We start from the raw sequence: 26,961 nt of genomic DNA on the forward strand, positions 1-26,961 counted from the left end.
AAATGACTCTCCCCAGACACAACAGAATCCGGGTACTTTTTTATTTTTTTAAACATACCTAGTCATGGGGAAATATTACCTCGTTCCAGAAACAGGTGAGGACTGACAAATAGGAAGCAACCATCAAAGATCTACAAATGAACAAATTTTGTCTGACACATGCAAGCATGGAAAAATGGATGTTAAACTGATGACGATAAGAACATGTTCTCACTCTCTTCGTTTTTGCCTTTATTTTGAAGAGGAATTTGGGGGAAAAAAAAGTCAATAAGGAGATATATTTACTGGCACTTGTTTTAATTAACTTTCATGGTTTTAATCAATTTTGGAGAGAAAGCAAATGAATACGTGCTTGTGTGTGTGTGTGTGTGTGTGTGTGTGTGTGTGTGTGTGTGTGTGTGTGTGTGTGTGTGTGTGTGTTATCAAGAGAGAGAGAGAGAAGAGTTATAATGTTTACTTTAGCAGTATTAGTTAGACTCTTTACCGACTGCAAGTTGTGGAACCACTTCCTAAACCTTTTTGATTAGAACAGAATTTATAATCAGAATTCTGAAACTCGTTATTTTTTTTCTTATTGTTATATATTTTATTTTATTTATAATTTTTTTTACTGTCTGGGTGGGAGGGGTAATGAGGTTGGCATCGATCTAATTATGGTCAGCTTAATTTAACTGACGGTTTTGCAATATTTATTTGGTTGGTTGTTGGAAATTTAAGTACCGTGGTGCAAAACTGAGAACTATGGGTGCACAAACCCCCGTTTTGTTTCCACACTGATAACGATTGTGTGGGTTCATGTATGTATGCTGGTATTTCGATTATTTCTACTTTTTATTTATTTTTTATTAGAAAAGATTTCTTTTTGCTTTTTGGTTGGTAGCATGACTTGTATTCATCATCATCATCATCATTGTGTTAAAATCCGCTCTCCGTGCTTGCTTACTTGAGGTCAAATGGAGTTTGTTGGGGCAGATTTTTGCAGCTGGATGCCTTTCCTGTTACCAACTCTCACCTGTTTCCAAATCAGGTAACATTTCCCTCCCCCAAGGCCAGACATGTTTGTTTTTTTTTGTTTTTTTTCTTTCATGGAAATCAGGAAGCAAGCAACATTGCTTGTATAACCCTGCCACATCAAAAGCACCCTGCACACACCATAAAGTGGTTGGCATTAGAAAGGGCCACCAGGTGAGGAAACCAAACCAAATCAGACTGGAACTCTGTGCAGCTCTCCAGCTTGCTAGCTCATGTCAAACTGCCCAACCCATGACAGCATGGAAAATGGACGTTAAATGATGATGATGATGATGATGGGATGAGTATTTACAACTATTACATGATGTCTAAGCTAGGTACAGACACACACACACACACACACTCACACACATGTACAACAGGCTTCTTTCAGTTTCCATCTACCTATAGTAGAAAGGATTATTATTATTATTGTTATTATACCTTATTTTATTATCACTCCTAGGTGAAGAGAAAATTTTAGACAAACAACTCAACGATATTGTGGACTGGACCACTGATTTTAAGAAGAGCACCCATCGAGAAAATGATGACGTCAAATTTGACTTTCTTTGTGGAGATTTCAACTTCGACAATTTATCACCAGGTGAGTTTTCTTTGTTATTGTTGTATATTATCATTGTGAGTGTTGTTACTGTGGTTAGCCCAAGGTTGTTGTAGAAAACACTTGCTGCACAGTAGGGCAACCCGAAACAACGTGGTTAAAACGAGGTCCTTAACTACACAGCTATGTCTGTGCCTACGTCGATAATGTTGTTCTTATGGAAATGTTATTGTTGATAATGTTGCTGTTGTTGTTATTGTTATTATTACACTGGTTGCGAGGGTGGTGAGCTGGCAGAATCTTTAGCACATCAGGCAAAATGCTTAACGGCATTTGGCTTGTCCTTATGTTCTGAGTTCAAATTCCACTGAGGTCGACTTTACCTTTCATCCTTTCGGGATCGATAAATTAAGTACCAGTGAAACACTGGGGTCAATAAATTAAGTACCAGTGAAACACTGGGTTCGATGAAATCGTCCAGCCCCCTCCCCCTAAAATTTTATGCCTTGTACTTTTAGGAGAAAGGATTGTTACACTAGTTGTTGTAGATGTTGTTAAAATTATGGATGTTGTTGACAATGTTGCTATTGTCATTGCTGCAGACGTTGCCATTTTATTACCACAGATGCTGTAAGTGTCATCAAAGTTGTTACTGTAGGTGTTGTTAATCTTATTGTCACGGTTACCATGGATACTGTTGTCATGTGTAGTCTAGACTGACAAAATTGTTAGAGCTTTATAAAAAATGCCTTGCAGTATTTCTTTGGGCTTTCTATATTCTGAGTTAAAACCCACCTCCAAAATCAACTTCCTTTGGAGGACCGATGGTGGTGTGTTTACATCACCGTAACTTAGCAGTTCGGCAAAAGAAACCAATAGAATAAGTACTAGGCTTACAAAAAATAAGTCCCAGAGTCGATTTGCTCGACTCAAGGCGGTGCTCCAGCATGGCCACAGTCAAATGATTGAAACGAGTAAAAGAATAAAAGAATAAAAGAAAAACTAGACACAGACTTTGGAGTGGTGAATTGGTAGAATCGTTGGAGCATTGGAAAAAAACACTTTGTGATATTTATTCTGGCTCCTTACATACTGAGTTCAAATCCTGCCAAGGTCAATAATTGCTTTTCTTCCTTACAGGGTTCAATAAAGTTAAGTACCAGTGAAGTACTGGCCTTAATGGTATTGACTTACCCTACTCCCCTCAAAATTGCTGGATTTGTGCCTAAAATTAAAAACCACCACCATCATCATCATCATCATCATTGGGTTACCTTTACTATCGCCCCTCTAGAGTAGATAAAATAAGTGTGTGTGAATGCATATTTTCTAGGTCATCAGTATTATCTTGTGTAGTAGTAGTAGTAGCAGCAGCGGCAGTAGTAGTAATCTTAGCAGCAGTAGTGGTGGAAGTAGTAGTAGTAGTAGTAGTAGCAGCAGCGGCAGTAGTAGTAATCTTAGCAGCAGTAGTGATAGTAGTAGTTTAGTAGTAGTAGTAGTATAAGCAGCAGCAGTAGTAGTAGTAGTAGTAATCTTAGCAGCAATAGTAGTAGTAATCTTAGCAGCAGTAGTGGTGGTAGTAGTAGTCTTGGCAGCAGCAGCAGTAGTAGTAGTAGTAGTAATCTTAGCAATAGTAGTGGTGGTAGTAGTAATCTTAGCAGCAGTAGTGGTGGTAGTAGTAGTCTTGGCAGCAGCAGCAGTAGTAGTAGTAGTAGTAATCTTAGCAATAGTAGTGGTGGTAGTAGTAATCTTAGCAGCAGTAGTGGTGGTAGTAGTAGTCTTGGCAGCAGCAGCAGTAGTAGTAGTAGTAGTAGTAGTAGTAATCTTAGCAACAGTAGTGGTGGTAGTAGTAATCTTAGCAGCAGTAGTGGTGGTAGTAGTAGTCTTGGCAGCAGCAGCAGTAGTAGTAGTAGTAGTAATCTTAGCAACAGTAGTGGTGGTAGTAGTAATCTTAGCAGCAGTAGTGGTGGTAGTAGTAGTCTTGGCAGCAGCAGCAGTAGTAGTAGTAGTAGTAGTAGTAATCTTAGCAACAGTAGTGGTGGTAGTAGTAATCTTAGCAGCAGTAGTGGTGGTAGTAGTAGTCTTGGCAGCAGCAGCAGTAGTAGTAGTAGTAGTAATCTTAGCAACAGTAGTGGTGGTAGTAGTAATCTTAGCAGCAGTAGTGGTGGTAGTAGTAGTCTTGGCAGCAGCAATAGTAGAACGAGTTTTCTCCACCACTGATTGCTGAAAGAGTGAAATATATTTTTCATCCTGACATTATTATGTCAGCCAGTGATGGAAAGCTAAGAGGAGGGGGATAACGCAAGGATGGGGGGGGGGGGGTCGTGTGGCATTCCCCTACTTTTCTGCATGCTGGGATGGGTAGGAGTGGCCTATATAGCTCCCCTCCTTCACCCCCACCCCCTGCTAACTGTCTCCACTCTTTCCCAACCTCATTCTCACAGACGTTTTTGCGTTCCACTAAATTCCGAAAAAAAAAATCCCCCCTTTTTCCTTCTTTGATGGCATTATGTACAGGGTGTCCGTAAATTATCTTTACAACCAGCTAGATGTGTGTGTGTGTGTGTGTGCTATTTGCAACCAATGGAGTCCCCCCTACATGAAAGTCTTCTGATTTTTCTTATAAGACTTGATCTGTTTTTATTCTTTTATTCTTTTACTTGTTTCAGTCATTAAGTACCAGTTACGCACTGGGGGTCGATGTCATCGACTTGATCCCTTTGTCTGTCCTTGTTTGCCCCCTCTATGTTTAGCCCTTTGTGGGCAATAAAGAAATAAGAAATGTTAACACGCCGGGCGAAATGCTTAGCGGTATTTCGTCTGTCTTTACGTTCTGAGTTCGAATTCTGCCGAGGTTGACTTTGCCTTTCATCCTTCCGGGGTTGATAAATTAAGTACCAGTTGCGTACTGGAGTCGATCTAATCGACTGGCTCCCTCCCCCAAAATTTCAGGCCTTGTGCCTAGAGTAGAAACGACTAATATGAAATTTTGATGATTTTAAAAACATATAATTTCTTTTGCCTTCAGGTGAAGCCCACCTTCAGAATCACCCCATTTACAACATTTACGAAGATCCTGGTCGTGTACGTGATGGTGTCGACTGTCCCTGGGTTGTTGGTAAGGAAACCTAACTTTATACTCTGATATTATTTCATGCAAATCTTACTGTGCTTGTGGCTCTGTGGTCAAGGTATTCAGCTCACGGTGACCAGGTTGTGAGTTCGATTCCTGGTGTTGCATTGCATCCTTGAGCAAGGCATTTCATTTCATAATGCTCCTGTCAACTCAGCTGGCAAAAATGAGTTGTACCTGTAAATCAGAGGGTCAGCCTTGTCACAGTCTGTGTTACACTAAATCTACCTGAGAACTACATTAAGCGCACATGTCTATGGAGTACTCAGCCACTTTACGAGCAGGCCGTTCCATTGATCGGAGCGACAGTTAAATGCATATATTCTTTTTACTAGTTTCCGTCATTTGACTGCGGCCATGCTGGAGCACTGCCTTGAGGGATTTTAGTCAAAGAAATCAACCACAAGACTTATTCTATGTAAGCTGGTACTTATTTCCATCAGTCTCTTTTGCTGAAATGCTAAGTTAGAGGGATGTAAACACACCAGCATTGGTCATCATCATCATCATCATCATCGTTTAACTTCCGCTTTCCATGCTAGCATGGGTTGGACGATTTGACTGAGGACTGGTGAAACCGGATGGCAACACCAGGCTCCAGTCTGATTTGGCAGAGTTTCTACAGCTGGATGCCCTTCCTAACGCCAACCACTCAGAGAGTGTAGTGGGTGCTTTTATGTGTCACCCGCACGAAAACGGCCACGCTCGAAATGGTGTCTTTTATGTGCCACCCGCACAAGCCAGTCCAGGGGCACTGGCAACGATCTCGCTCGAAAATCCTACAGGAGCCAGTCAGGCGGTACTGGCAACGGCCACGCTCGAAATGGTGCATCTCATGTGCCACCCGCACAAGAACCAGTCCAGGGGCACTGGCAACGATCTTACTTGGCTTGCCGGGTCTTCTCACGCACAGCCCATTTCCAAAGGTCTCGGTCCGTAGTCAGGTCTCGGTGAAACAATATCATCATTATTTAATGTCCGCTTTCCATGCTGGCATGGGTTGGACAGTTTGACTGAAAACTGGTAAGCTGTGGAGCTGCACAAGGTTCCAATCTGTGTGTATATCATCATCATCATCATCATCGTTTAACATCCGCTTTCCATGCTAGCATGGGGTGGGCCAGGTGGCTACTCCAGGCTCCAATCTGGATGCCCTTCCTAATGCCAACCACTCCGAGAGTGTAGTGGGTGCTTTTACGTGCCACCGGCACAAAGGCCAGTCAGGCAGTACTGGCAATGGCCACGCTCGAAATGGTGTATTTTACGTGCCACCTGCACAGGAGCCAGTCCAGCGGTACTGGCGAGAGGAGGGGAGGAGAAGGGGAAGAGGATGGGGTAGGAGGGGAGAAGAAGGAGAGGATGGAAAGAAGAGGAGGAGGATGTCTGTGTTTTCATTCATGCCAAAATGTAACTTAGTGATGTGATAAATAGATATCAATAAAATGACTACCAGACAATAAAATTACTTGAGGTCAGTATACATATATTTTAGTAACCCCTGTAAAATGCAACTAAGTACAAATGTCTCTGGTCAGTATAGATTTGAGTGTTATTTTTTTTTTTTGTTTCCTTGTGATCTTTTTTAGGTACAGAATTACGTCCACTTCTGTTGTGGGACAAAGCCATATCTACACCAGAAGGTTTGAGAATAGTGCTGCAGGATCCAGATTTACGCCACCAATTTATCAACGATGCCAATATTCAAAAGAAGACAATATCGGAACTTTGCCACACTCTTCCACAGCTTGATGAAAATGGTAAAATGAAATTAAGATGTGAAATTGCTGGCAAAAGAAGAATTGATCGCATCTTTTACAGAAAAGAAAGCCCTGTTGTACGTATGGAAATGAAGAATAATTTATTACTGTTTTTGAAGTTTGTTTCCTGACTAAATGGTTCTGGGTTCAGTCCCACTGCATGTCACCCTGGGCAAATATCTTCTACTGCAGCCTCAGGCCAATCAACACTATGTGAGTGGTTTTGACAGAGGGAAACTGAAAGAAGCCTATTGTGTGTGTTTATGCAGTTGTGTGAGTTGGTGTGAGTTGACATCATGTGAGAGTTGTGAGTGTCACCATCATGCAAGTGAAGTCCTTCATTTCCCTTCTCCCATGGAAATATTTCTGTCCATGAGGAAGTTTCACCTTACTCAGAAACAGATGAGGTTTGCTGGCAGGAAGGGCCTCTGGCCATAGGAAACCCCTTTCAACAAATATCCATCCAACCCATGCAGGCATAGAATAGTGGACATAAAAACAATCATAATCATCATCATCACCATTTAATGGCATACAAGGCATACTCAGGTCCTACATATGAAGTTGAGCCACACATCAGGGTTATCCTAGCAGCATTAGAGTCCCCCACCCAGGAAGTTAGTGCACTAGACCCTATAATATTTATTTATTGACAGAGAACTACAAAATACATAGATTGTAAGTGGGTCCCGGGACCTTTGAGGCCTCTAGGCAAATAAATGCATTGGACCCTATATATTTATTTATTGACAGCAAGCCACAGTATACAAAGATCAGAATTAGGCCCTTAGACCTGTGAGGCCCCTGGGCAAGTGCCTAGTGTTCCCATGCATTAAAATGGCCCTACATTCCATAAGCTTTACTCTGCTAAGATTTTGTTTCCTGAATAGGAATTGTTGAAATTGGGGTTCGTCTAATATGCCCGTACGTCTTTTATGCCATCAAATACTGTATTGGTGTTTAATGTTTTGCAATCAAAGTGGCCATTCTTTGGAAGCTACCAGCAATGTCTTTGAGAAAGGCATGAACTCCACATATTCTTATTCCTTTCTTCAATGAATTCAGTAGTGGTGGTGGTGGTGGCAATGGTGGTAGTAGTGATGGTGGTGGCAGCAGTGGTAGTGCTGGTGGTGGTGGCAGCAGTGGTTGTGTTGGTGGTGGTGGTGGTGGTGGTGGTATTGACATAGCAGCAGCAGTAGTGTTAGTGGTTCTGATTGTTAAAGTTCTTTTTTTTTTTTTTCATTTTACCCATAGATCATTAAAAGTCCTTTGAGAAAGGCATGAAGGCTGCATAATCTTGTTCTTTACTGCTATAGATTTCTAGTACCGAGTTGTATTGTTATTTATGTCTGACAAACAAGCAAAGTTCACTCTGTCTTGCTTCATACTTACACTCTTGAGAAACACACACACACACACACACACACACACACAAGGATCACCTCTGCTGCCATCATCTCCTCCCCTCCTCCTCTGTCTGTTTGTCTGTATCTCTCTCTCTCTCTCTCAATTAGCGACCTTTATGTTGACCTATTTAATTATCAACTTAGTTCCATTTGAATCACCCAGGAGAATCATATCATAGTCATTAAACCTGATAGTTTTAGAAAGATCAGCCAGATCTCCCTCAAATCAAATCATCGTCGTCATTGATGTCACCATCATCATCATCATCATCATCATCATCATCATTTAACGGCTGTTTTCCGTGCTGGTATTGGATGGTTTGACAGTAGCTGGCAAGCCTGGGGCCTGTGCCGAGCTCCGCTGTCTGCTTTGGCATGGTCTCTATGGCTGGATGCCCCTTCCTAATGCCAACCAATCTACAGAATGTATTAGGTGCTTTTTATGTGGCACCAACACTGGTGAGGTCACCAGGTAATTTGCAAGACAAAACACCTCAACTAAGTGAGGAGTAGTATTGAAGGAGATGGCTCTGTGGTAGGTGATGAGCAGGTAGAGTAATTAAAAAAAAAAAAAAAGAGAGTGAGAGACAGAAAGACATGTTACATAATATAAATAATGTTACCCTAGGTATACCATTTCTGAACAAGAGGCAGTATTGTATCGCAAGAACAACGAGGAAGGACATTAGATAATGTAGTCCTAGATATACTTTGTCTGAGCATGGATTACCTTTAATCACATCTGGTTGCTGGATCCAGATCTCTGTGTGTGTTCGTCTGCGAGGGGCTGAGAGGCTGCTGAAAAAGTTCCTGACTTTAAGGGTTTCGCAAAAGGCTTGGTTGGAGGCCCAACCTTCTGAGTTTAGAAAAACTGAAGGACCGCTGTAATAAGTATATGAATTTGGGAGGGGAATATGTTAAATAGAAGCATAATTAACTGATCCTCCTGTATTTTGTTTTACTCAAAGCCAGGAACTTTTCAGCACTCCCTTGTATGTTTGTCTTTATTTTGATACCATTGAAAAAAAAAAAATAGATGATTGCATTTATTTCCCATAATTTAGTAGTGGAACATGTAGAAATTTCTAAGATAAATACCAAACTCGAAAAAAAAGAAAAGTATGGATGGGATAGTGGATGCTGATGAAGAGTTAGAACCTTTCGGGTGGTGCCCAGCCATAACTGCAGTCCAATGGCTGAAACAAGGAAAAGACTAAAAAATATGGTAAAAAAAAAATAGGCAGTACATGTGCTGTGCTCTTCCTCACCCCTGTTGCCACCCCGCCACTAGTTGGCCCACTTTGCTTTGAAAATCTGATGTGTCTCGATATTGGTTAGAATGATGGCAGAGCAATACATAATGCCCCTTCTTCCACTCATCCACCGACCCACCCCAATCTGGAAACGAAAAGACTCAGAAGATCAATAAGTTGGTCGGTTTGCTGGTCAGCTATTTTAGTCCACCCCTGTGTTTGTAGTAAGTTGTCTGGCGAGTTGGGCTGATGGTGTTTGGTTCATTAGTATTGAATGATAATCATTTTGCAGGCACCACTGAAAAAAGCCGTAGAGAAAGTGCAATGATATATGTGTGTTTGTGTGTGTGTGTGCAGATTTACGAATGAGTGATTTTATATTCTTTTATTCTGTTACTCATTTTAGTCTTTTGACTGCAATCATGTATACATATATATATATATACTCTTATATATTTATATATATATATATATATATATATATATATATATATATATATATATATATATATATATATATCATGATTGTCCTCATTCTACATCCCAATTCCTCACTGGAATAGGCCTGGGCAGTCATTATGGTCCAAGTTAGTTTGTACAGTGAGTAAATTGGCTCTGAAATGTGTCAGCAGACCATGTCATATGTCTTGTGTTTGTTTTTGATTCATTATGTAACTGTCATATCTGTCTATCTATTCATTTATCTATCTATCTATCTGTCTATCTACCTAAATGTCTCTCTATTTATCTATCTATCACTCTATATATACCCATCTATCTATCTACATATCAATTTGTCTGTCTATCTATTTCTCTATATACCTAAATGTCTGTCTGTTTATTTATCTATCACTCTATCTATCTATCATCTATCTATCATTGTATCTATCTATCTATTTATCTATCTATCACTCTATCTATCTATCATTTATTTATCACTGTATCTATCTATCTATTTATTTATCTATATATCTATATATCTATCTATCTATCTATTTATCTATTTATCTATCTATCTATCTATCTATCTATCTATCTATCTATCTATCTATTCATCCACCCATCCATCCATCCATTTATCGATCGATCTTTCTATCTATCTATTTATCGATCGATCTCTCTATCTATCTATCTATCTATCTATCTATCTATCTGTGTGTCTGTCTGTCTGTCTACCTATCTGTAGGTGTGTGTGTGAATATATATATATTTGTGGTGTTTACTGTCAGAGGATGTGTTACTGTGCTAACTCATCTGCTTCTCTGACATAAATATTGCTAAAATAAACACACAAGTTTAGGTTAATTTCTTACCCAATCCTAACTTCAGTCTGACAAACCTTTTATTAGCCTAATTCTGTGAAAGTACAGTCATCATTTCAATTAATTTGGGAAATAATGAAAAATTTAGTAAAATAAATTAGTCTTTTATATTATAAAAATTTAAAGTTTAACACACTGCATTTTCTCTAGAATTGTTTCACCTATCACTGCCCTGTTACTTTGTGGGAGGGAACTCATATGGTGACATGATGCAGCTACTGTGTGCTAAAGGTTAACATCAACATTCAATGCTTTTGTATTGAGATTATTCTGTTAAATGTAATGCTTATTTATTCACATACATACATACATACATACATATATATATATATATATATATATATATATATATATATATGCAGTGGTGGACTGGCCAAGTTCCAAGCTTGCCCGATGGCAAGTTGGCCCTTGCACCATTAGAATCCATATATATGGGGGCTCATGTTAGCATCTTAAATGCCCATCCCCTCGAGTTTGAGAATTTTTTCTTCACTCCTGGAAGAATGCATTGATTATTTCAGGCTGACTGTGTTTGTATTGTAGACAGTTGAAAAGAATACTTTTAACAAAAAAAAAAAGAAAATACATAAATAAATGATAGCATTGTAGTTGTGGGTGGGCCCCCTTAGTCTCCTGGCAACCAATATTTTTAGACCCAGTCTGCCACTGTATATATGTATATGTACATATGCATAGGTCTATATATATATATATGTATATATGTGCACATATATGCATGTGTGTATGCATGTATGTGTATGCATATATATATATATATATATATATATGTATATATATATGCATGTATGTATGTATATATATATATATATATATATATATATATATATACACACACACACATACATACATACATACATACATACATACACACACATACATACACAGGAGGAGAGTAAGAGAAATAGATAGTTGCATTATTTGAAAAAGTAGAGTCTCTGAGCCATTAATAATGACTGAATTATTATTGAAAAATGTGTATGATGAACGTTGCTAATGAGAGAACGAGGATGTAAATTAAAATACCAAATTAACAGGAAACAAAGGCAATCATATTCATCATTCCCCAAATATTACACGGCAGTGTGTGTCTGCATACGAATGTGTGTGTGGTGTGGGGGAGTGTGTTTTAATGAGGGCAGGTTTCCTTTGCAGTGTAATTATCAAAGACACCCCAAATGGAGTAGAAAATCTTTCAAATTCTATTGTTATATCATAATCGCTTGTGATGTAACTATGTGTGTGTGAGGTGCCAGTAATAGAAAAGGCACCTGTGCTGGTGCCACATAGAAAGCACTCAATACATTCTGTAAAGTGGTTGGCATTAGGAAGGGATCCAGCTGTAGAAACCATGTCAAAATAGACAATTGGAGCCCAGTGCAGTTCTCTGGCTTGCCAGGTCCCATCAAACTGTCCAACCCATGCCAGCTTGGAAAAACGAGCATTAAATGATGAAGATGAGATATCATCATTATCATCATCGTTTAACGCCCATTTTCCATGCTGGCATTGGTTGGACGGTTTGACTGGAGACTGGCAAGCCAGAAGGCTACACCAGGCTCCAATCTGATCTGGCAATGTTTCTTATTTCTTTATTGCCCATAAGGGCAATAAACATAGAGGGGACAAACAAGGATAGAGAAAAGGATTAAGTCGATTACATCGACCCCAGTGCGTAACTGGTACTTAATTTATCGACCCCGGAAGGATGAAAGGCAAAGTCAACCTCGGCGGAATTTTAACTCAGAACGTAAAGACAGACGAAATACTGCTAAGCATTTTGCCCATCGTGCTAACATTTCTGCTAGCTTACCGCCACTAGCTAGCTTCTGCTTGCTTGCTGCTGATCTGGCAATGTTTCTACAGCTGGATCTTCCTAACACCAACCACTTCGAGAGTGTAGTGGGTGCTTTTTATGTACCACCGGCATGGGAGCCAGTCAGGTGGCACTGGCATCAGTCACGTTCAGATGGTGCTCTTTATGTGCCACCAGCATGGGGAGCCGGTTAGGCGGCACTGGCATCGGCCACAACTACAATTTCCATTTGATTTTGATTTACTTGATTCAGTAGGTCTCCTTAAGCACAGCATGTCACCCGACGATCCAGTATGTATGTGTGTGTGTGTATTCTTGTGTTAGTGTTCATGTGTTAGTATTCGTGGGTATGTGGTATTTTCTCTCCCTCCCTTCTTCTTTCACTTTATTTTATCTCCTTTCTTCCTACCTCACAAAAAAATAAATAAATAAAAAGAAAAGTATATACAAATACCCTTAACATGTTACATCTGTCACTATTCCCCCACCCCTTTGATTCTCTTTCCTCATCACCTTACATTTCTTTTATTCTTTTATTTTGCAGAAAATCAAAGCATACAATTTCATCAGCCGGTTGGCATCCCTCACAGATCACATTCCCGTTGCAATGACAGTCCAAATTTCGACCAATTCCTCTTGATTCTTCTATAGAACAAGCCTCCTTTATTTTCTGGGGACTTCATATATTTATTTTATTTATTTTGTTTTTGATATTTTGTATGTATGTATATGTATATATATATATATATATATATATATATATATATATATATATATATATATATATATATATATATATATATATATTATATATATATTTATATTTGTTTTGCCTTTTTTTTTATTGGAAACATTCTTCTGTTGTTTGCTGTTGTTGTTGTCGTCATCGACGATCACATTCCCGGTGAGCACTGTAGCTGTAAGAGGGGAGGTGGCGCTGTAGTCGCTCTCTGTGGCAAAACCATGTTTGCTGAAATACTGGGTTCTAATTATTAGCCTTGACCTTGCTTGCTCATGCTACCTGTAAACAGGTAGGTAGACACATGAACATTCTGACTTCTATTCCCCACCACCACCACCACCACCACTACTAATGTTTCAACCTTGGTATTCCCACCCCATCCATCCTCCCATTCTGCTTAACCGATCTCTGATGTCAAATAGGGCCAAATACCTTTGATTGAAAAATGTCAAGATTAGTTAAACTCTCAAAGACAAGAAAAACACAATACTGCTAAAAATTCATGTGTATGTGGTGTGTGATGACAGTGTGTAAATGGATGTGTGTGTGTGTATATATATATACACACACTCACACACACACATATAACATGTATGTATATATATATATGCATATATATATATCCAATGAAATATCCCAAGCTATGCATTCTGGGATAGTGTTGTCAATTTAACATCATCTGCAGTAGTTTGTGATTGTGATGGCATTATTTTTATTGAATTGCCAATCTATTGCACACACTCACACACACACCACCTTGGTCAGATGCATAATATGACCTCTAGTATGTTAACTACCAGAATCCAACATGCTTTCACCTTTTCTCTTTCTGTGACCTTCCCATCTTTCGATAATTTCAAGGCAGTTATGGTTGGCATCAGATGATGACTTTCAGATGCAGTATAGGTTTTGCTTTTGTCTTTTTTTTTTTTGTTTTTTGTATTTTGTTTGTTGAAAATCAAAAAGCAAAAAAGAAAGGTAAAAAAATATAACTAACAAACCAAGAAGCTCCTTAAATCCAAAACTCAGAATTTCCTGTGTAATACTGCCCCATCATCACTACCATCCCACCATGACCACCACTCCTAAACTGCTGGTAATACAAAACCTGGAGTGAGTTTTTAATTGATATCATTATTCTTTTATTCTTTTACTTGTTTCAGTCATTTGACTGTGGCCATGCTGGGGCACCACCTTTAGTTGAGCAAATCGACCCCAGGACTAATTCTTTGTAAGCCTAGTACTTATTCTATCAGTCTTTTTTGCCGAATTGCTAAGTTACAGGAACATTAACACACCAGCATCAGTTGTCAAGCGATGTTGGGGAAGAAATACAGACACAAACGTACACACACACACATATGTATACGACAGGCTTCTTTCAGTTTCCATCTACCAAATCCACTCACAAGGCTTTGGTCGAGCTGAGGCTATAGTAGAAGACACTTGTCCAAGGTGCCATACAGTGGGACTGAACCTGGAACTATGTGGTTGTAAGCAAGCTACTTACCTCACAGCCACTTCTGCGCCTATTGTCAATATTATGATAATTATTATTGGGTGAGCTGGCAGAATCATTAGCATGTCGGGCGAAATGCTGAGCAGTATTTCATCTGTCGCTATGTTCTGAGTTCAAATTCCACTAAGGTCAACTTTGCCTTTTACCCTTTCGGGGTTGATAAATTAAATATTGGTTAAGTATTGGGTCAATGTAATTGACTGTCCCCCTCCCCACAAAATCCAGGCTGTGTGCCTATAGTAGAAAGGATTATTACATTTATGTGAAAGGCAGCAAGCTAACACAAACGAGAGCATGCCAGACATGCCCTGACCTCGCCTTTCATCCTTTCAGGGTTGATAAAGTAAGTACCCGTTGCATACTGGGGTGTTGATGTAGTCAACTAGACTCCTCCAATTTCAGAAATAACCCAATATATTTACCATTAATTTCGTGAAATACTCATGAGTCCTGCTAATAATAATAATTATCCTTTCTACACTAAGCACAAGGCCTGAAATTTCGGGGGAGGTGTGAGTTGAGCCTCAATGCTCAACTGGTACTTATTTTATCGACCCCTAAAGAATGGAAGGCAAAGTCTACCTTGGCAGAATTTGCACTCAGAATATGGCTAAGCATTTCGACCGACGTGCTAATGATTTTCCAGCTCGCCACCCTATTTAATAATGATAATAATAATAAGAAGAAGAACATGTTATCGTTGTTGTTGTGTTTAAATTTAAGACGACACTATAGTGCCTAATTTATCAATATACAGAAAAGTATCACTTAGTGACCATTTTAATTATTATTTATTGATAAGTTATTGTTCATTATACATAACAAATATTTATTGATATTATATTTTTATTTATTATTTATTGATCATTATACAGAAAAAAATATAATTTATTATTTTTCCATGATTTACTAAGGAAAATATTTGATGTTAAAAAATTTGGAATTTTCTTACGCGCACACACACACACACACATACTCTCTCTCTCTCTCTCCCTCTCTCTCTCTCTCTCTCTCTCTCTCTCTCTCTCTCTCTCTCTCTCTCTCTCTCTACTCAAGAATTTATTGTTCTTCAACAACTTCAAAACATAATTGTTTGTATATCAAAATTAAGAAAAATCCTTAGAATTTGTCCCAGATTTTTTTTAATCATTGTCATTCTCTTGCAGGGTGCAAGAATTATGAACATTAGGCATTCATAGGGTTATAAACTCTTGTGATTTCTATCGAATACTCTTTTGAAATTGGCAGGGATTCTATTGACGAGGAGATTTCAGTTGATATAATTTATAGCCATACATAATACAAAAACAAGTGATTGTGTGTGTGTATGAATGTATATATATGTGTGTATTTATGCTCATATATATATGTATATGTATGTATGTATGTATATATAATATATGCATATGTATGTATATATATATGTGCGCCTATATATATGTATGTATATGTATATATATATATATATATATATATATATATATATATATATATATATATATGTGTGTGTGTGTGTGTGTTTCTGTGTCTTCATGTAAACTCTTTGCAGGCTACCGTGATGTTATGCGTCGGTTTTCTGCAAATACGTGTTAAGACCAGCAAAATAAACGGTTGGCAACTGAGAAGGCATCTAGCCATAGGTTACTATCTGAATATGCTTTGTCTGACTTATGCCTTCATGGCAAAAAGAACAGTTATAAGGGCGGAATCAAATTGTATTGTCAGGTCTTTAAACCAGCCCAAACATTCTGCCTGTTTTACTTTGAAACTGGCCACATCCAGCCTCTCGTACCTACACTACAATGTGATTCTAACAATAAACAGTCATATTTTCAAAATCTTGAAGCTACAGGATAATATGATTAATTTTAAAAGATATGGATAGATTAGCATTACATTTGATAAATATATTGGGTTAAAGTCATGTGATGCAGTTTTAAGATAAAAATTAAAGAAAAAATAGAGAAATTAATATTTAAAGGCAAGTGTTCGTTGAGGGAGATTTGACTATTATTTTGAGCAGGTGGAACAACTAGATACATATAAGGTCCCTAATTTGCTTGCTTACCTGTAGGGAATATATTGAGGTGTGTGTATGTGTGGGTTGATATTTCTATTTTAAATATTTAATTGACTTTTTTCTCCCCCATTTTTTTTTTTTTTTTTTTGTTAATCAATGAAGTTAATTATAAAGTAAAAAATGTGGCTTGCTCTATTGATTAATCTGTGTGAGTATGAACAAATGGTGGTGATGGTGGCGACGGTTGATGATGCTGGCATTGGTGGCGGTGGTGATTGTGGTTTTGTTTGTACTGGTGTTTATCAGTGCAACAAAGGGATCTAACTCAAGAAGAACTTACCCACTAATTGATTAATTAAATCTGTCACTTTGTAGATACCAGTTTTGTTTTCTCTTTCTCTTTAACATCTCCCAGCTACCGTCCAAAAAAAACAAAAATGAACAAATAAATATATAAAAGAAGTAAAATGATCCGATCAGGGTCCAGCTCTCTCTTTTTCTCTCTCTTTCTCTCTCTCTCTCTCTCTCTCTCTCTCTCTCTCTCTCTCTCTCTTTCTATCTCCCCCCCCTCTCTCTGAGGAATAAAATGAAATGTCATTAATTATTTGGTGTTGAAATTGCAATTGATTTTTTACAAGTACCATAACAACCATTGCTAAGGCAGGGATTAAAAGAAATTAATTATAAGGCAACTAATTAAATCATAATAATAAATTCTTAAATTAACACAAGACCAACAATTAGCAGGAGAAAGGGGAATAGTTGATTGGTTTCAGTGTTGGACTCGCAATTAATAAGTCATGGTTTCAATTCCCAGGCTGGACAGTACATTGTGTTTTTGAGCAAAACCCTTCATTTCACACTGCTCCTGTCCCCTCAATTTGGAAACAAGTATCCACTATGGCTGGTAATCCTTTTCCCTGTGAGGAACTGGCTCTCTCTCAGTCACACATAACCCAACGAAACTGGAATAAGCTTTGGCTCAATACACCTGTAAACATCTGGGATTTAAACTATCACTGGTACCTATTTTATTTCTCTTACACCTAAATGGTTGAAAGGCAAGATCAGGACTTGAACTCAGAATATGGAAACCAAAATGCTATATCTCTGTATTGTTTCTGCCATTCTTAGCATTTTAGCACTTTCTTGTCATTGAGAGAACTTGAAAAATGTGGTAAATGTTCTATTGGTATATCTTTGCATCATATATTAACCCTTTAGTGTTTAAACTGACCATATCCAGCCAAAATATTCTGCCATGTTTTGCATTCAAACTGGCCAGATCTAGCCTCATGCACCAACCTTATATCATTCTAAAAATTAACAGTCCCTTCATAAAAATCTCATAGCTACAAGATAATGTATGATTAATTCAAAACAATGTGGATAAATAAGCATGCTAAAGGGTTAACTCTAGTGTCACAGAGTGAATGGTAATATCCTGATAGAATGTGATAATGGTAAGAACGCCATGGAATAAATGGAAATAATGTTGTGGAATGAGAGGTAAATGAACAAAATGTGATAGTGCTGTAGAGCAAGTTCTAAGAATGTCATAGAACAATGGTAATATTGTAGAACAAGAGATAATGGTGCCAGTGTTGATGAATCTTTTAGAATAAACAGTAATAGTGTTGTGTTGTAGAACAAGATGTAATAGCATTGCTAGCAAGTGGTAGGAATATCACAGAATAGTGGTAATTATGCTGTACAACAAGAGGCAATAGTAATGTAGAGGAATGTTAGAACAAGGGTAACTGTGCAGTACGGCGAAAAGTAATAGTGTTGTAGTGGCAGGTTCAATCCCCAGTTGAAATAAATTTTGTTTCTGCTGCTAATTTCTTTGGGAAAGGTATAAACATCACAACATTCCAGTTTCTTTGCTTCTTCTTCTCTAAATCCATGGGTCCTTCTTGTGTATATTCTGAAGAAATTAAAATTAAAGGTTGCTGGATCACATATCTGAAAAAAAAGCACACCCTAAAGATTAGAGCAGTAATGTATTTACATGAAGTTCAATATTATGTCTGGTCTTAGAGTGGCCGATGGTTTCACATCTGTGAAGCACTTAGCTTCATAGGTGGCTCATCAAACTCCAATGCCCATAGACACATAACCTCTCTTCAAACTGGACGTCCAGTTTGAAGAGTTGATATGCTCATGGCCACAGGAATCTGACAAGCTATCTATAAAGATAGGCACTTTATGGATACAAATCCATTAGTAAACATATATTAAGCATCATGTACATACATATCTATATATAATGTGTGTGTGTGTGTATATATATATATATATTTATATATAGGCACAAGAGTGGTTGTGTGGTAAGTAGCTTGGTTCCCAACCACATGGTTCTGGGTTCAGTCCCACTGCATGACACCTTGGGCAAGTGTTTTCTACTATAGCCGTGGGCCAACCAAAGCCTTGGGAGATGGAAACTGAAAGAAGCTCATCATATATATATGTGTGTCTGTGTCTGCTTGTCTCCCCAAACATTGCTTGACAACTGATGCTAGTGTGTTTACATACCCATAACTTAGCGGTTCGGCAAAAAGAAGCCAATAAAATAATGTACATATTCAGTTGGATCTCAATATTAATATATATACTAAGAATATATTAGTATTTATATATGTATGTATATTCTTTTACTTGTTTCAGTCATTTGACTGGCCATGCTGGAGCACCACCTTTAGTCAAACATTTTTTGTGAGCCTAGTACTTACTGTATCATTTTTTTTTTTTTTTTGCCAAACTGCTAGGTTACAGGGATATAAACACACCAACATAAGTTGTCAAGTTGATGCCGAGGGGACAAACACAGACACAAATATATATATATATATACACTTCTACCTAAATTTGTGGCCTTGTACCATAGTTTCATATAGAAAACTAGTGCCAGTGATCAGAGCGTAGACGTACAATGACGTTTTCATAACACTTATAATACCAAACTGAAATAAAATGAAAGTCAACACTAACAGCATGTGTTGTTTTGTTTTCTTCTTTTACTGGTTCCAGTCATTGGCTGCACGGTCATGCTGGAGTACCAGCTGCAAGTGATGTTTACTTATTCAAAGCATAACCTATACAAGTGTGCTTGCTCTCCCGAATTTGTTTCCTCATAACTTTCAGAAAAATGGATATCTTTAACGAAATTTCGCTATGTTAAAAATGCCCAGTACATGCTGTAACATGGCTGGAGTTAAAAAGGGTATCCAGCTGTGGAAATCAAGCCAAACCAGACTGGAACCTTGTGCAGCTCTCCTGCTTGCGATTTTTGGTCAAACTATCCAATCCATGCCAGCATGGAAAACAGATGTTAAGGATGATGATCAAATTTTTTACAAATACTTTTCAGATGGTATAGATTCCGATTATTTTGGAATTTGTTAAAAATCCTTTTGGAGGAGAGGTGAGAGGAATTTTGGATAATTCACATACCATGATTTTGTCTCCTTGTAACTTTCAGAAAAATGGATGTTTTTTAATGAAATTTTCTACAAATGAGATTCAGAGAGTGTAGATTCCATTATATATTCAAATTTGTGGTGAAATTATTTTCAGAGATGGGGGGAGGAGTTTCAGATAATTCACATATGTCAACTTTGTTTCCCTCATAACGTTCAGAAAAATGGATGTTTTTAATTGAAATTTTCTACAAATACCCTTCAGAAAATGTATATTGTGATTATTTTGGAATTTAATGTGGTAAAATAAAAAATGAAAAATTGGTGGGTACACTCATATATATTGCCACACATCACAAAATGAAATTTGAAATTTTGGAAAAACATGCGATGCATGTATGTGGGTGTGTGTGCCTGCCATTTTTTTTTTTTCACCTTAAATTCAGGTAGAACCAGAATCTATACTCTATGAAAGGAATTTGTAGAAAATTTCATTGAAAAAAATATAACCATTTTTCTGAAAGTTAGGAAACAAATTCTGTGGCCGTTGCCAGTACCGCCTGACTGGCTCCTGTAGGATTTTCGAGCGAGATCGTTGCCAGTGCCCCTGGACTGGCTTGTGCGGGTGGCACATAAAAGACACCATTTCGAGCGTGGCCGTTTTCGTGCGGGTGACACGTAAAAGCACCCACTACACTCTCTGAGTGGTTGGCGTTAGGAAGGGCATCCAGCTGTAGAAACTCTGCCAAATCAGACTGGAGCCTGGTGTTGCCATCCGGTTTCACCAGTCCTCAGTCAAATCGTCCAACCCATGCTAGCATGGAAAGCGGATGTTAAACGATGATGATGATGATGATGATGATGATGTGGTGGGTGGTACACTTGTATAGCTAAGCCCTCATTCATGTCAAATCCCCCAGTACCTATTTCATATTTCAGTCAAGTACATATCGTATTGATATCTATTTGTTGGATTGCTAAGTTGCAGGACTTGAAAGAACACTACATCAGCTTTTTAGATTGTGAACAGAAACACAGAAAGGGTCACACACAGTGCACGCTCACACACACACACACACATGCTCTCACACACACACATACTCAGACAAGTTGGATTGCACTGAAAAGTTTACAAATATTATCAAGTACTTTTATTAATGATATGAGAATGAAAGCATATGTTGTAATTTAAGTAGAATGCTCACTCACTATTTCAATCAGTGACGATGTAAAGCAGGGGGATGTAACTGCTCCTACTTTATTCGTTATATGCTTCAGAACAAGGCTGTGTCAGCAACATTATAGGCATCTGGGAAAATCAGTGCACTCAGCCCTATATTAATTGTCAGCAAACCACAGCATACATAGATCGGAACTGCGGCCTTAGAACCATGAAGCCTCTGGGTGAATCAATATAGTTAGCACGCGGAGCGAAATGCTTAGCAGTATTTCATCTACCACTACGTTCTGAGTTCAAATTCCACCAAGGTCACATACATTTCCCACAAACTTTTCCAAAAAACTCTTACCTCCTTGCAACACAACCACCCCCACCCAATGGCTATGTTTTCGTACCAACAAGCATAACCCTTAACCCAATCCCCCTACTCGTTTCATTTGATCACCTTTTTTACAGCAACCGCAAACCGGATGTGTCTATTCAGCTCCAACGCTAGAAAGCAGTAGCCATATTTCATTCTAAAACGGCTACCTCTGATGAGCACAGGGTTACATAATCGGATTGTTACCTAGCACTCCGTTGAATCCCTAGCACAAAACTAATTGGTAAGATCGGCCGTAATGGATATATAATACTGTACACTTCAGATAATACACCCACTCTATTGACAGATATACAAGTGCACTTTTTCCTGACTTATGGTAGCTTAGACGATTTACACAAACACATATACACACACACACGTTAACTTTTACTTATTTCAGTCATTAGACTGGCCATGCTGGGACAGCATATCAAAGTAAACACTATGAAAAAATACACGCTGTATATGTATATATGTGTAAATGTGTACATGTACATGTGTATATATATATCAGAATACTCATGAAACCAAAGGTTGATATTTTGAATGTGTTTCATACACGTGTTTCTAATAGTTATGTAAGATAAACCTTAGATAATATATTATCTGCTTTAATATACATATGATGGTGTTGGCAGCGACGACAATGACGACGATGATGATGATGATGATGACGATATGCACACCAATGATTAAAAACACTTGCAAAGATGTCACACAGTAGGATCAAACTGAAAAGCTACAAGTTTCTGATAGCAAACTTAATGGACAGTAATACAATGAAATTGAATTAAGAGTACAAGAAATGATAAAACACTGAAACTAACAGGGCCCCACCCCACCACTCCACCCCCAGTACCTGTTCCTTGTGAACTTTGTTACAACATTAGTGGTTGTGTTGATAGGGGTAGTAGTAGTAGTAGTAGTAGAATGGCAGGGTGAGTTATGGTAAATAGGATGATGGGTGGGGGTGGATGAAACGGTGATAGTGATGGCAGTGGTGGGGGTGGATGAAACGGTGATAGTGGTGGAGGAGGTGGTGGGGGTGATAGGGGTGGTAGTAGTAGTATAGAGGGGTGAGTTATAGAAAATAGGATGGCAGCGGATAAGTTGATGATGATGGAGGTGGTGATGGTGGTGGTGGTGATAGAAGAGGGTTGTTAAGAGTGTTATGAATACCAAAGAAAATAGGGTAACAAGTATTTTTAGTTCCTGATAAGCTCTGTAGATCTGTTTGTCTCACTGTCTGTCTGCCTGTCTGTGTTACTTTGATCTCTGCTCTATAGTCTGTCTCCTCCTCTTCCTCCTCCTCTTTCTCCCCCCATTCTTTTACACATACATACGTGTGTATGGATTGTGTGCATAAGGATGACACACAAATGGTAAATTCATGAAGCATTCCATATTTTTCTAATAGTCACAGGAGTGGCTGTGTGGTAAGAAGCTTGCTTCCCAACCACATGGTTCCGAGTTCAGTCCCGTTTTGAGGCACCTTGGGCAAGTGTTTTCTACTATGGCTTTGGGCCTACCAAAGCCTTGTGAATGGATTTGGAAGACAGAAACTGAAAGAAGCCCATCATATATATATATATGTGTGTGTGTGTGTCTTTGTGTCTGTGTTTGTCCCCCACCATCACCACTTGACAACTGATGCTGGTGTGTTTACGTCCCCGTAACTTAGCGGTTTGGCAAAAGAGACCGATAGAATAAGTACTTGGCTAACAAAGAATAAGTCCTGGAGTAGATTTGTCTCATTCCTTAGGTATTTTTCGATGTTGTTGTCGTTGTTATTATTATTATTATTATTATTATTACTATTATTCAGGTCACTGCTTGGAATCGAACTCGGAATCTTGGAGTTAGTAGCCCGCGCTCTTAACTACTACGCCATATGCCCGTAATTCATTTGATCTGACTCTGCTAATTCATCACCCCACGGGCATATGGCGTAGTGGTTAAGAGCACAGGCTACTAACCCCAAGATTCCGAGTTCGATTACAAACAATGACCTGAATAATAATAATAATAATAATAACAACAACAACATTGAAAAGTACCCTAGGAACGAGAACCCAGGTTCGAAATTTCCCCAAGACACCTGATGAAGGTTGGAGGGTAGATCAGCCGAAACGTGTTAACAACAAACAAGATGAGAAATATCCGTCAAATGTAAATAATGTAAATAATGTAAAAAAATCATATTCTTATATTTTTATTATAAAATATTAGGAATAGTATATAAAAAAAAATTTGAAAAATATTTTGTGTATTGTAGAAGCATAATCAGTTTATAGCACATAGATTTTAACAGCAAAATCTAATATGGACGTCGAAGGGCCATGTGGACCCTGGTTGAGAAACAGTGAATTAAATAAATAAACCATTTTCTTCCTTTTTTCAATGTGGTCTAGGATATTTATCGTCGCTGTAGTAATCATCATCATCATCATTATCCTCATCATCATTATCCTCCTCCTCCTCTTCATCATGATCATCATCATCATCATCATATCACCAAATAGGTGATCAATACTTCAGTATGGATCATATTTAAGCTTTGTATGCCATCAGCAACCCCAAAGAGAATTGCCGAGCTTTGTAATGCATTTTTCCCCGCAATATTATAAATGTGGTACCGCCAAGAGAGATCATCAAAGATTGTGATGTATAGCATTTCTATCAATATTCATGGTTTTAGTGGAATATCTAAGTATCTCCTGACAATCATAAATGTTGATTAAAATGTATTCTCAATGAATTTTTTATGAACTTCTTTGGCAACTCCTGATTAATATTTGCATTTTGGAATGCTTATTTTGACAGAAATACATGTATTTGTTTTGTCTCAACCGCTAAAGTATATGACTTTTGTGGTTGTATGATTCAAAGCTCAATCAATGAATCAAGCGTGAAAGGATTATTTCCCTTTGGTACGGAATATAAAATCACGTTCCCTTTCTACTTGAATGTACATCAACCAAAAAAACAAATACAAACATGAATATGGCTGATATCTTTTTAATCTTTTACTTGTTTCAGTCATTTGACTGTGGCCATACTGGGGCACTGCCTTGAAGGGTTTTAGTCGAACAAATTGACCATAGGACTTATTTTTGTTTTAAAGCCTTGTACTTGCTCTAGCGGTCTCTTTTTGCTGAACTGCTAAATTCTGAGGATATAAACACACAAGCACTGGTTATCAAGTGGTGGGTGGTGTGTGTGTGTGTGGGGGGGGGATACAGCCAGACACACACACACACATAATACTACAGGCTTCTTTCAGTTTCCATCTACCAAATCTATTCACAAGTCTTTGGTTGGCTCGAGGCTATAGCAGATGACACTTGCCTAAGATGCCATGCAGTGGGACTGAGCCTGGAACCATGTAGTTGAAAAACAAGCTTGTTACAACACAGCCACGCCTGCACCTATGTAATTTATTCTCTAAACAATAACATAATTGAGTAATCAAGATCTTGTTTCACAAATTTTGTATCTTGTACTTCTTTTTATTGTGATAAAAATTCAGGGCTGAAACTTGGTTCATTTTGTCATCTGAGAAAGTACTTAATTCTTGTTCTATGATGTCCGTAATAATAATAATCCTTTCTACTAAAGGCATTGGGCCTGCAATTTTTGTGAGAAGGAAAGGTGGTGGTGAGGGAAATGTGTAATTATTTTTTTTTAATCAAGTTTTTTTTCCCTGTTACTTCGCGCGTCTGTAACATTTTCACATGATTAGTCGAAGAGTGAAAGAAAAAAGGCGGAGAAAAAAAGGGTAAGGTGAAGAGTGAGAGAGAAAGAGGGAGAGTGCTGTGTGATAAGTCTATAAAATTGTACATAAAGTATATAAAGTGTATATATATAAAGTGCATTAAGTAATCGTCGTATTCCAATTTCCTTCACTTTTCAAAGATTAGCAGATGAGCGAATGTCATTTGATACAGACACAACACAGGCTACACTTTCAGATATTCTGGAAAAAGCGTTCAGAAATAACCCAATGAGTTTACCATTAATTCCATGAAACATTCGCAGGTCCCACTAGCATATACATATATATATATATATAAATTTTTATATACACTCAAGTACCCAAAATAACAAGGAATTTCTACCTCATAAACAGGAATTACACCACAGTCATTTTGTGATCTTTGCTACCCTGGTATCTATCAACCAATTTATTTTGTCCAAGTTATTTATTAATTAGGAGAAAATAAATACATATAATAAAAAATATATATATATGTATATATGTATATATATATATATATATATATATATATATAAATACAGTGTACATTTAAACACATAAGAGAGATGTCCATAATAGGACATCTAACCCACTAGAAGGAGCAGTCAAACTCCAAACTATATATATATATATATATATATATCTCTCTTTTACTTGTTTCAGTCTTTTGACTGCGGCCATGCTGGAGCACCGCCTTTAGTCGAAGAAATCGACCCCAGGACTTATTCTTTGGAAGCCTAGTACTTATTCTATCGGTCTCTTTTGCCGAACCACTAAGTTACGGGGACATAAACACACCAGCATCAGTTGTCAAGCGATGTTGGGGGGACAAACACAGACATACAAACACACACACACATACACATATACGACGGGCTTCTTTCAGTTTCCGTCTACCAAATCCACTCACAAGGCATTGGTCGGCCCGAGGCTATAGTAGAAGGCACTTGCCCAAGATGCCACGCAGTGGGACTGAACCCGGGACCATGTGGTTGGTAAGCAAACTACTTACCACACAGCCACTCCTGTAATTGTCGTATTCCATTTTCCTTCACTTTTTGTTGAGTAGCAGATGAGCAACTGTTATTTGATACAGAAACAACACAGGCCATGCTTTTGGATGTTTTGGATAAAGCTTTCAGAAATAACCCAATATATTTACCATTAATTTCATGAAATACTCAGGAGTCCTGCTAATAATAATAATAATCATTATCCTTTCTACACTAGGCACAAGGTCTGAAATTTCGGGGGAGGTGTGAGTTGAGCCTCAATGCTCAACTGGTACTTATTTTATTGACGCCTAAAGGATAAAAGGCAAAGTCAACCTTGGTAGAATTTGAACTCAGATGCATGAAATGCTGCTGAGCATTTTGCCCACTGTGCTAACAATTCTGCCAGCTTGCCGCCTTAATAATAATGATTAAGTTGATTACATCAACCCCAGTGCATAACTGGTACTTATTTAATCAACCCCGAAAGGATGAAAGGCAAACTCGACCTCAGCAGAATTTGAACTCAGAATGCAGTGGCAGATGAGATACCACTAAGCATTTCGTCTGGCATGCTAATGATTCCACCAGCTAACCACCTTAATAATAATAATAATAATAATAATAATAATAATAATAATAATAATAATAATAATAATTCTTTCTACTGGAAGCACAAGACCTCAA

General features: G+C 38.0%; 1 protein-coding gene across 5 annotated transcripts in view; it reads left to right on the top strand.

The window, feature by feature from the left end:
* Nucleotides 1-19,552, top strand: part of LOC106875574 (sphingomyelin phosphodiesterase 5) — a 46,286-nt gene extending 26,734 nt beyond the window's left edge. For all 5 annotated transcript variants that reach the window (XM_089338462.1, XM_089338463.1, XM_014923779.3 and 2 more), the window contains 4 exons: nucleotides 1,478-1,618; nucleotides 4,605-4,694; nucleotides 6,296-6,543; nucleotides 12,826-19,552. In XM_089338462.1, coding sequence (XP_089194588.1) covers nucleotides 1,478-1,618; nucleotides 4,605-4,694; nucleotides 6,296-6,543; nucleotides 12,826-12,921 — 575 coding nt within the window. In that variant the 3' untranslated portion in view covers nucleotides 12,922-19,552. The remainder of the gene's footprint in view (nucleotides 1-1,477; nucleotides 1,619-4,604; nucleotides 4,695-6,295; nucleotides 6,544-12,825) is intronic.
* Nucleotides 19,553-26,961: the final 7,409 nt, after the last annotated feature.

The sequence above is a fragment of the Octopus bimaculoides genome, chromosome 20 (genome assembly GCF_046866305.1).
Source record: "Octopus bimaculoides isolate indiv1 chromosome 20, ASM4686630v1, whole genome shotgun sequence".
Taxonomy (NCBI): domain Eukaryota; kingdom Metazoa; phylum Mollusca; class Cephalopoda; order Octopoda; family Octopodidae; genus Octopus; species Octopus bimaculoides.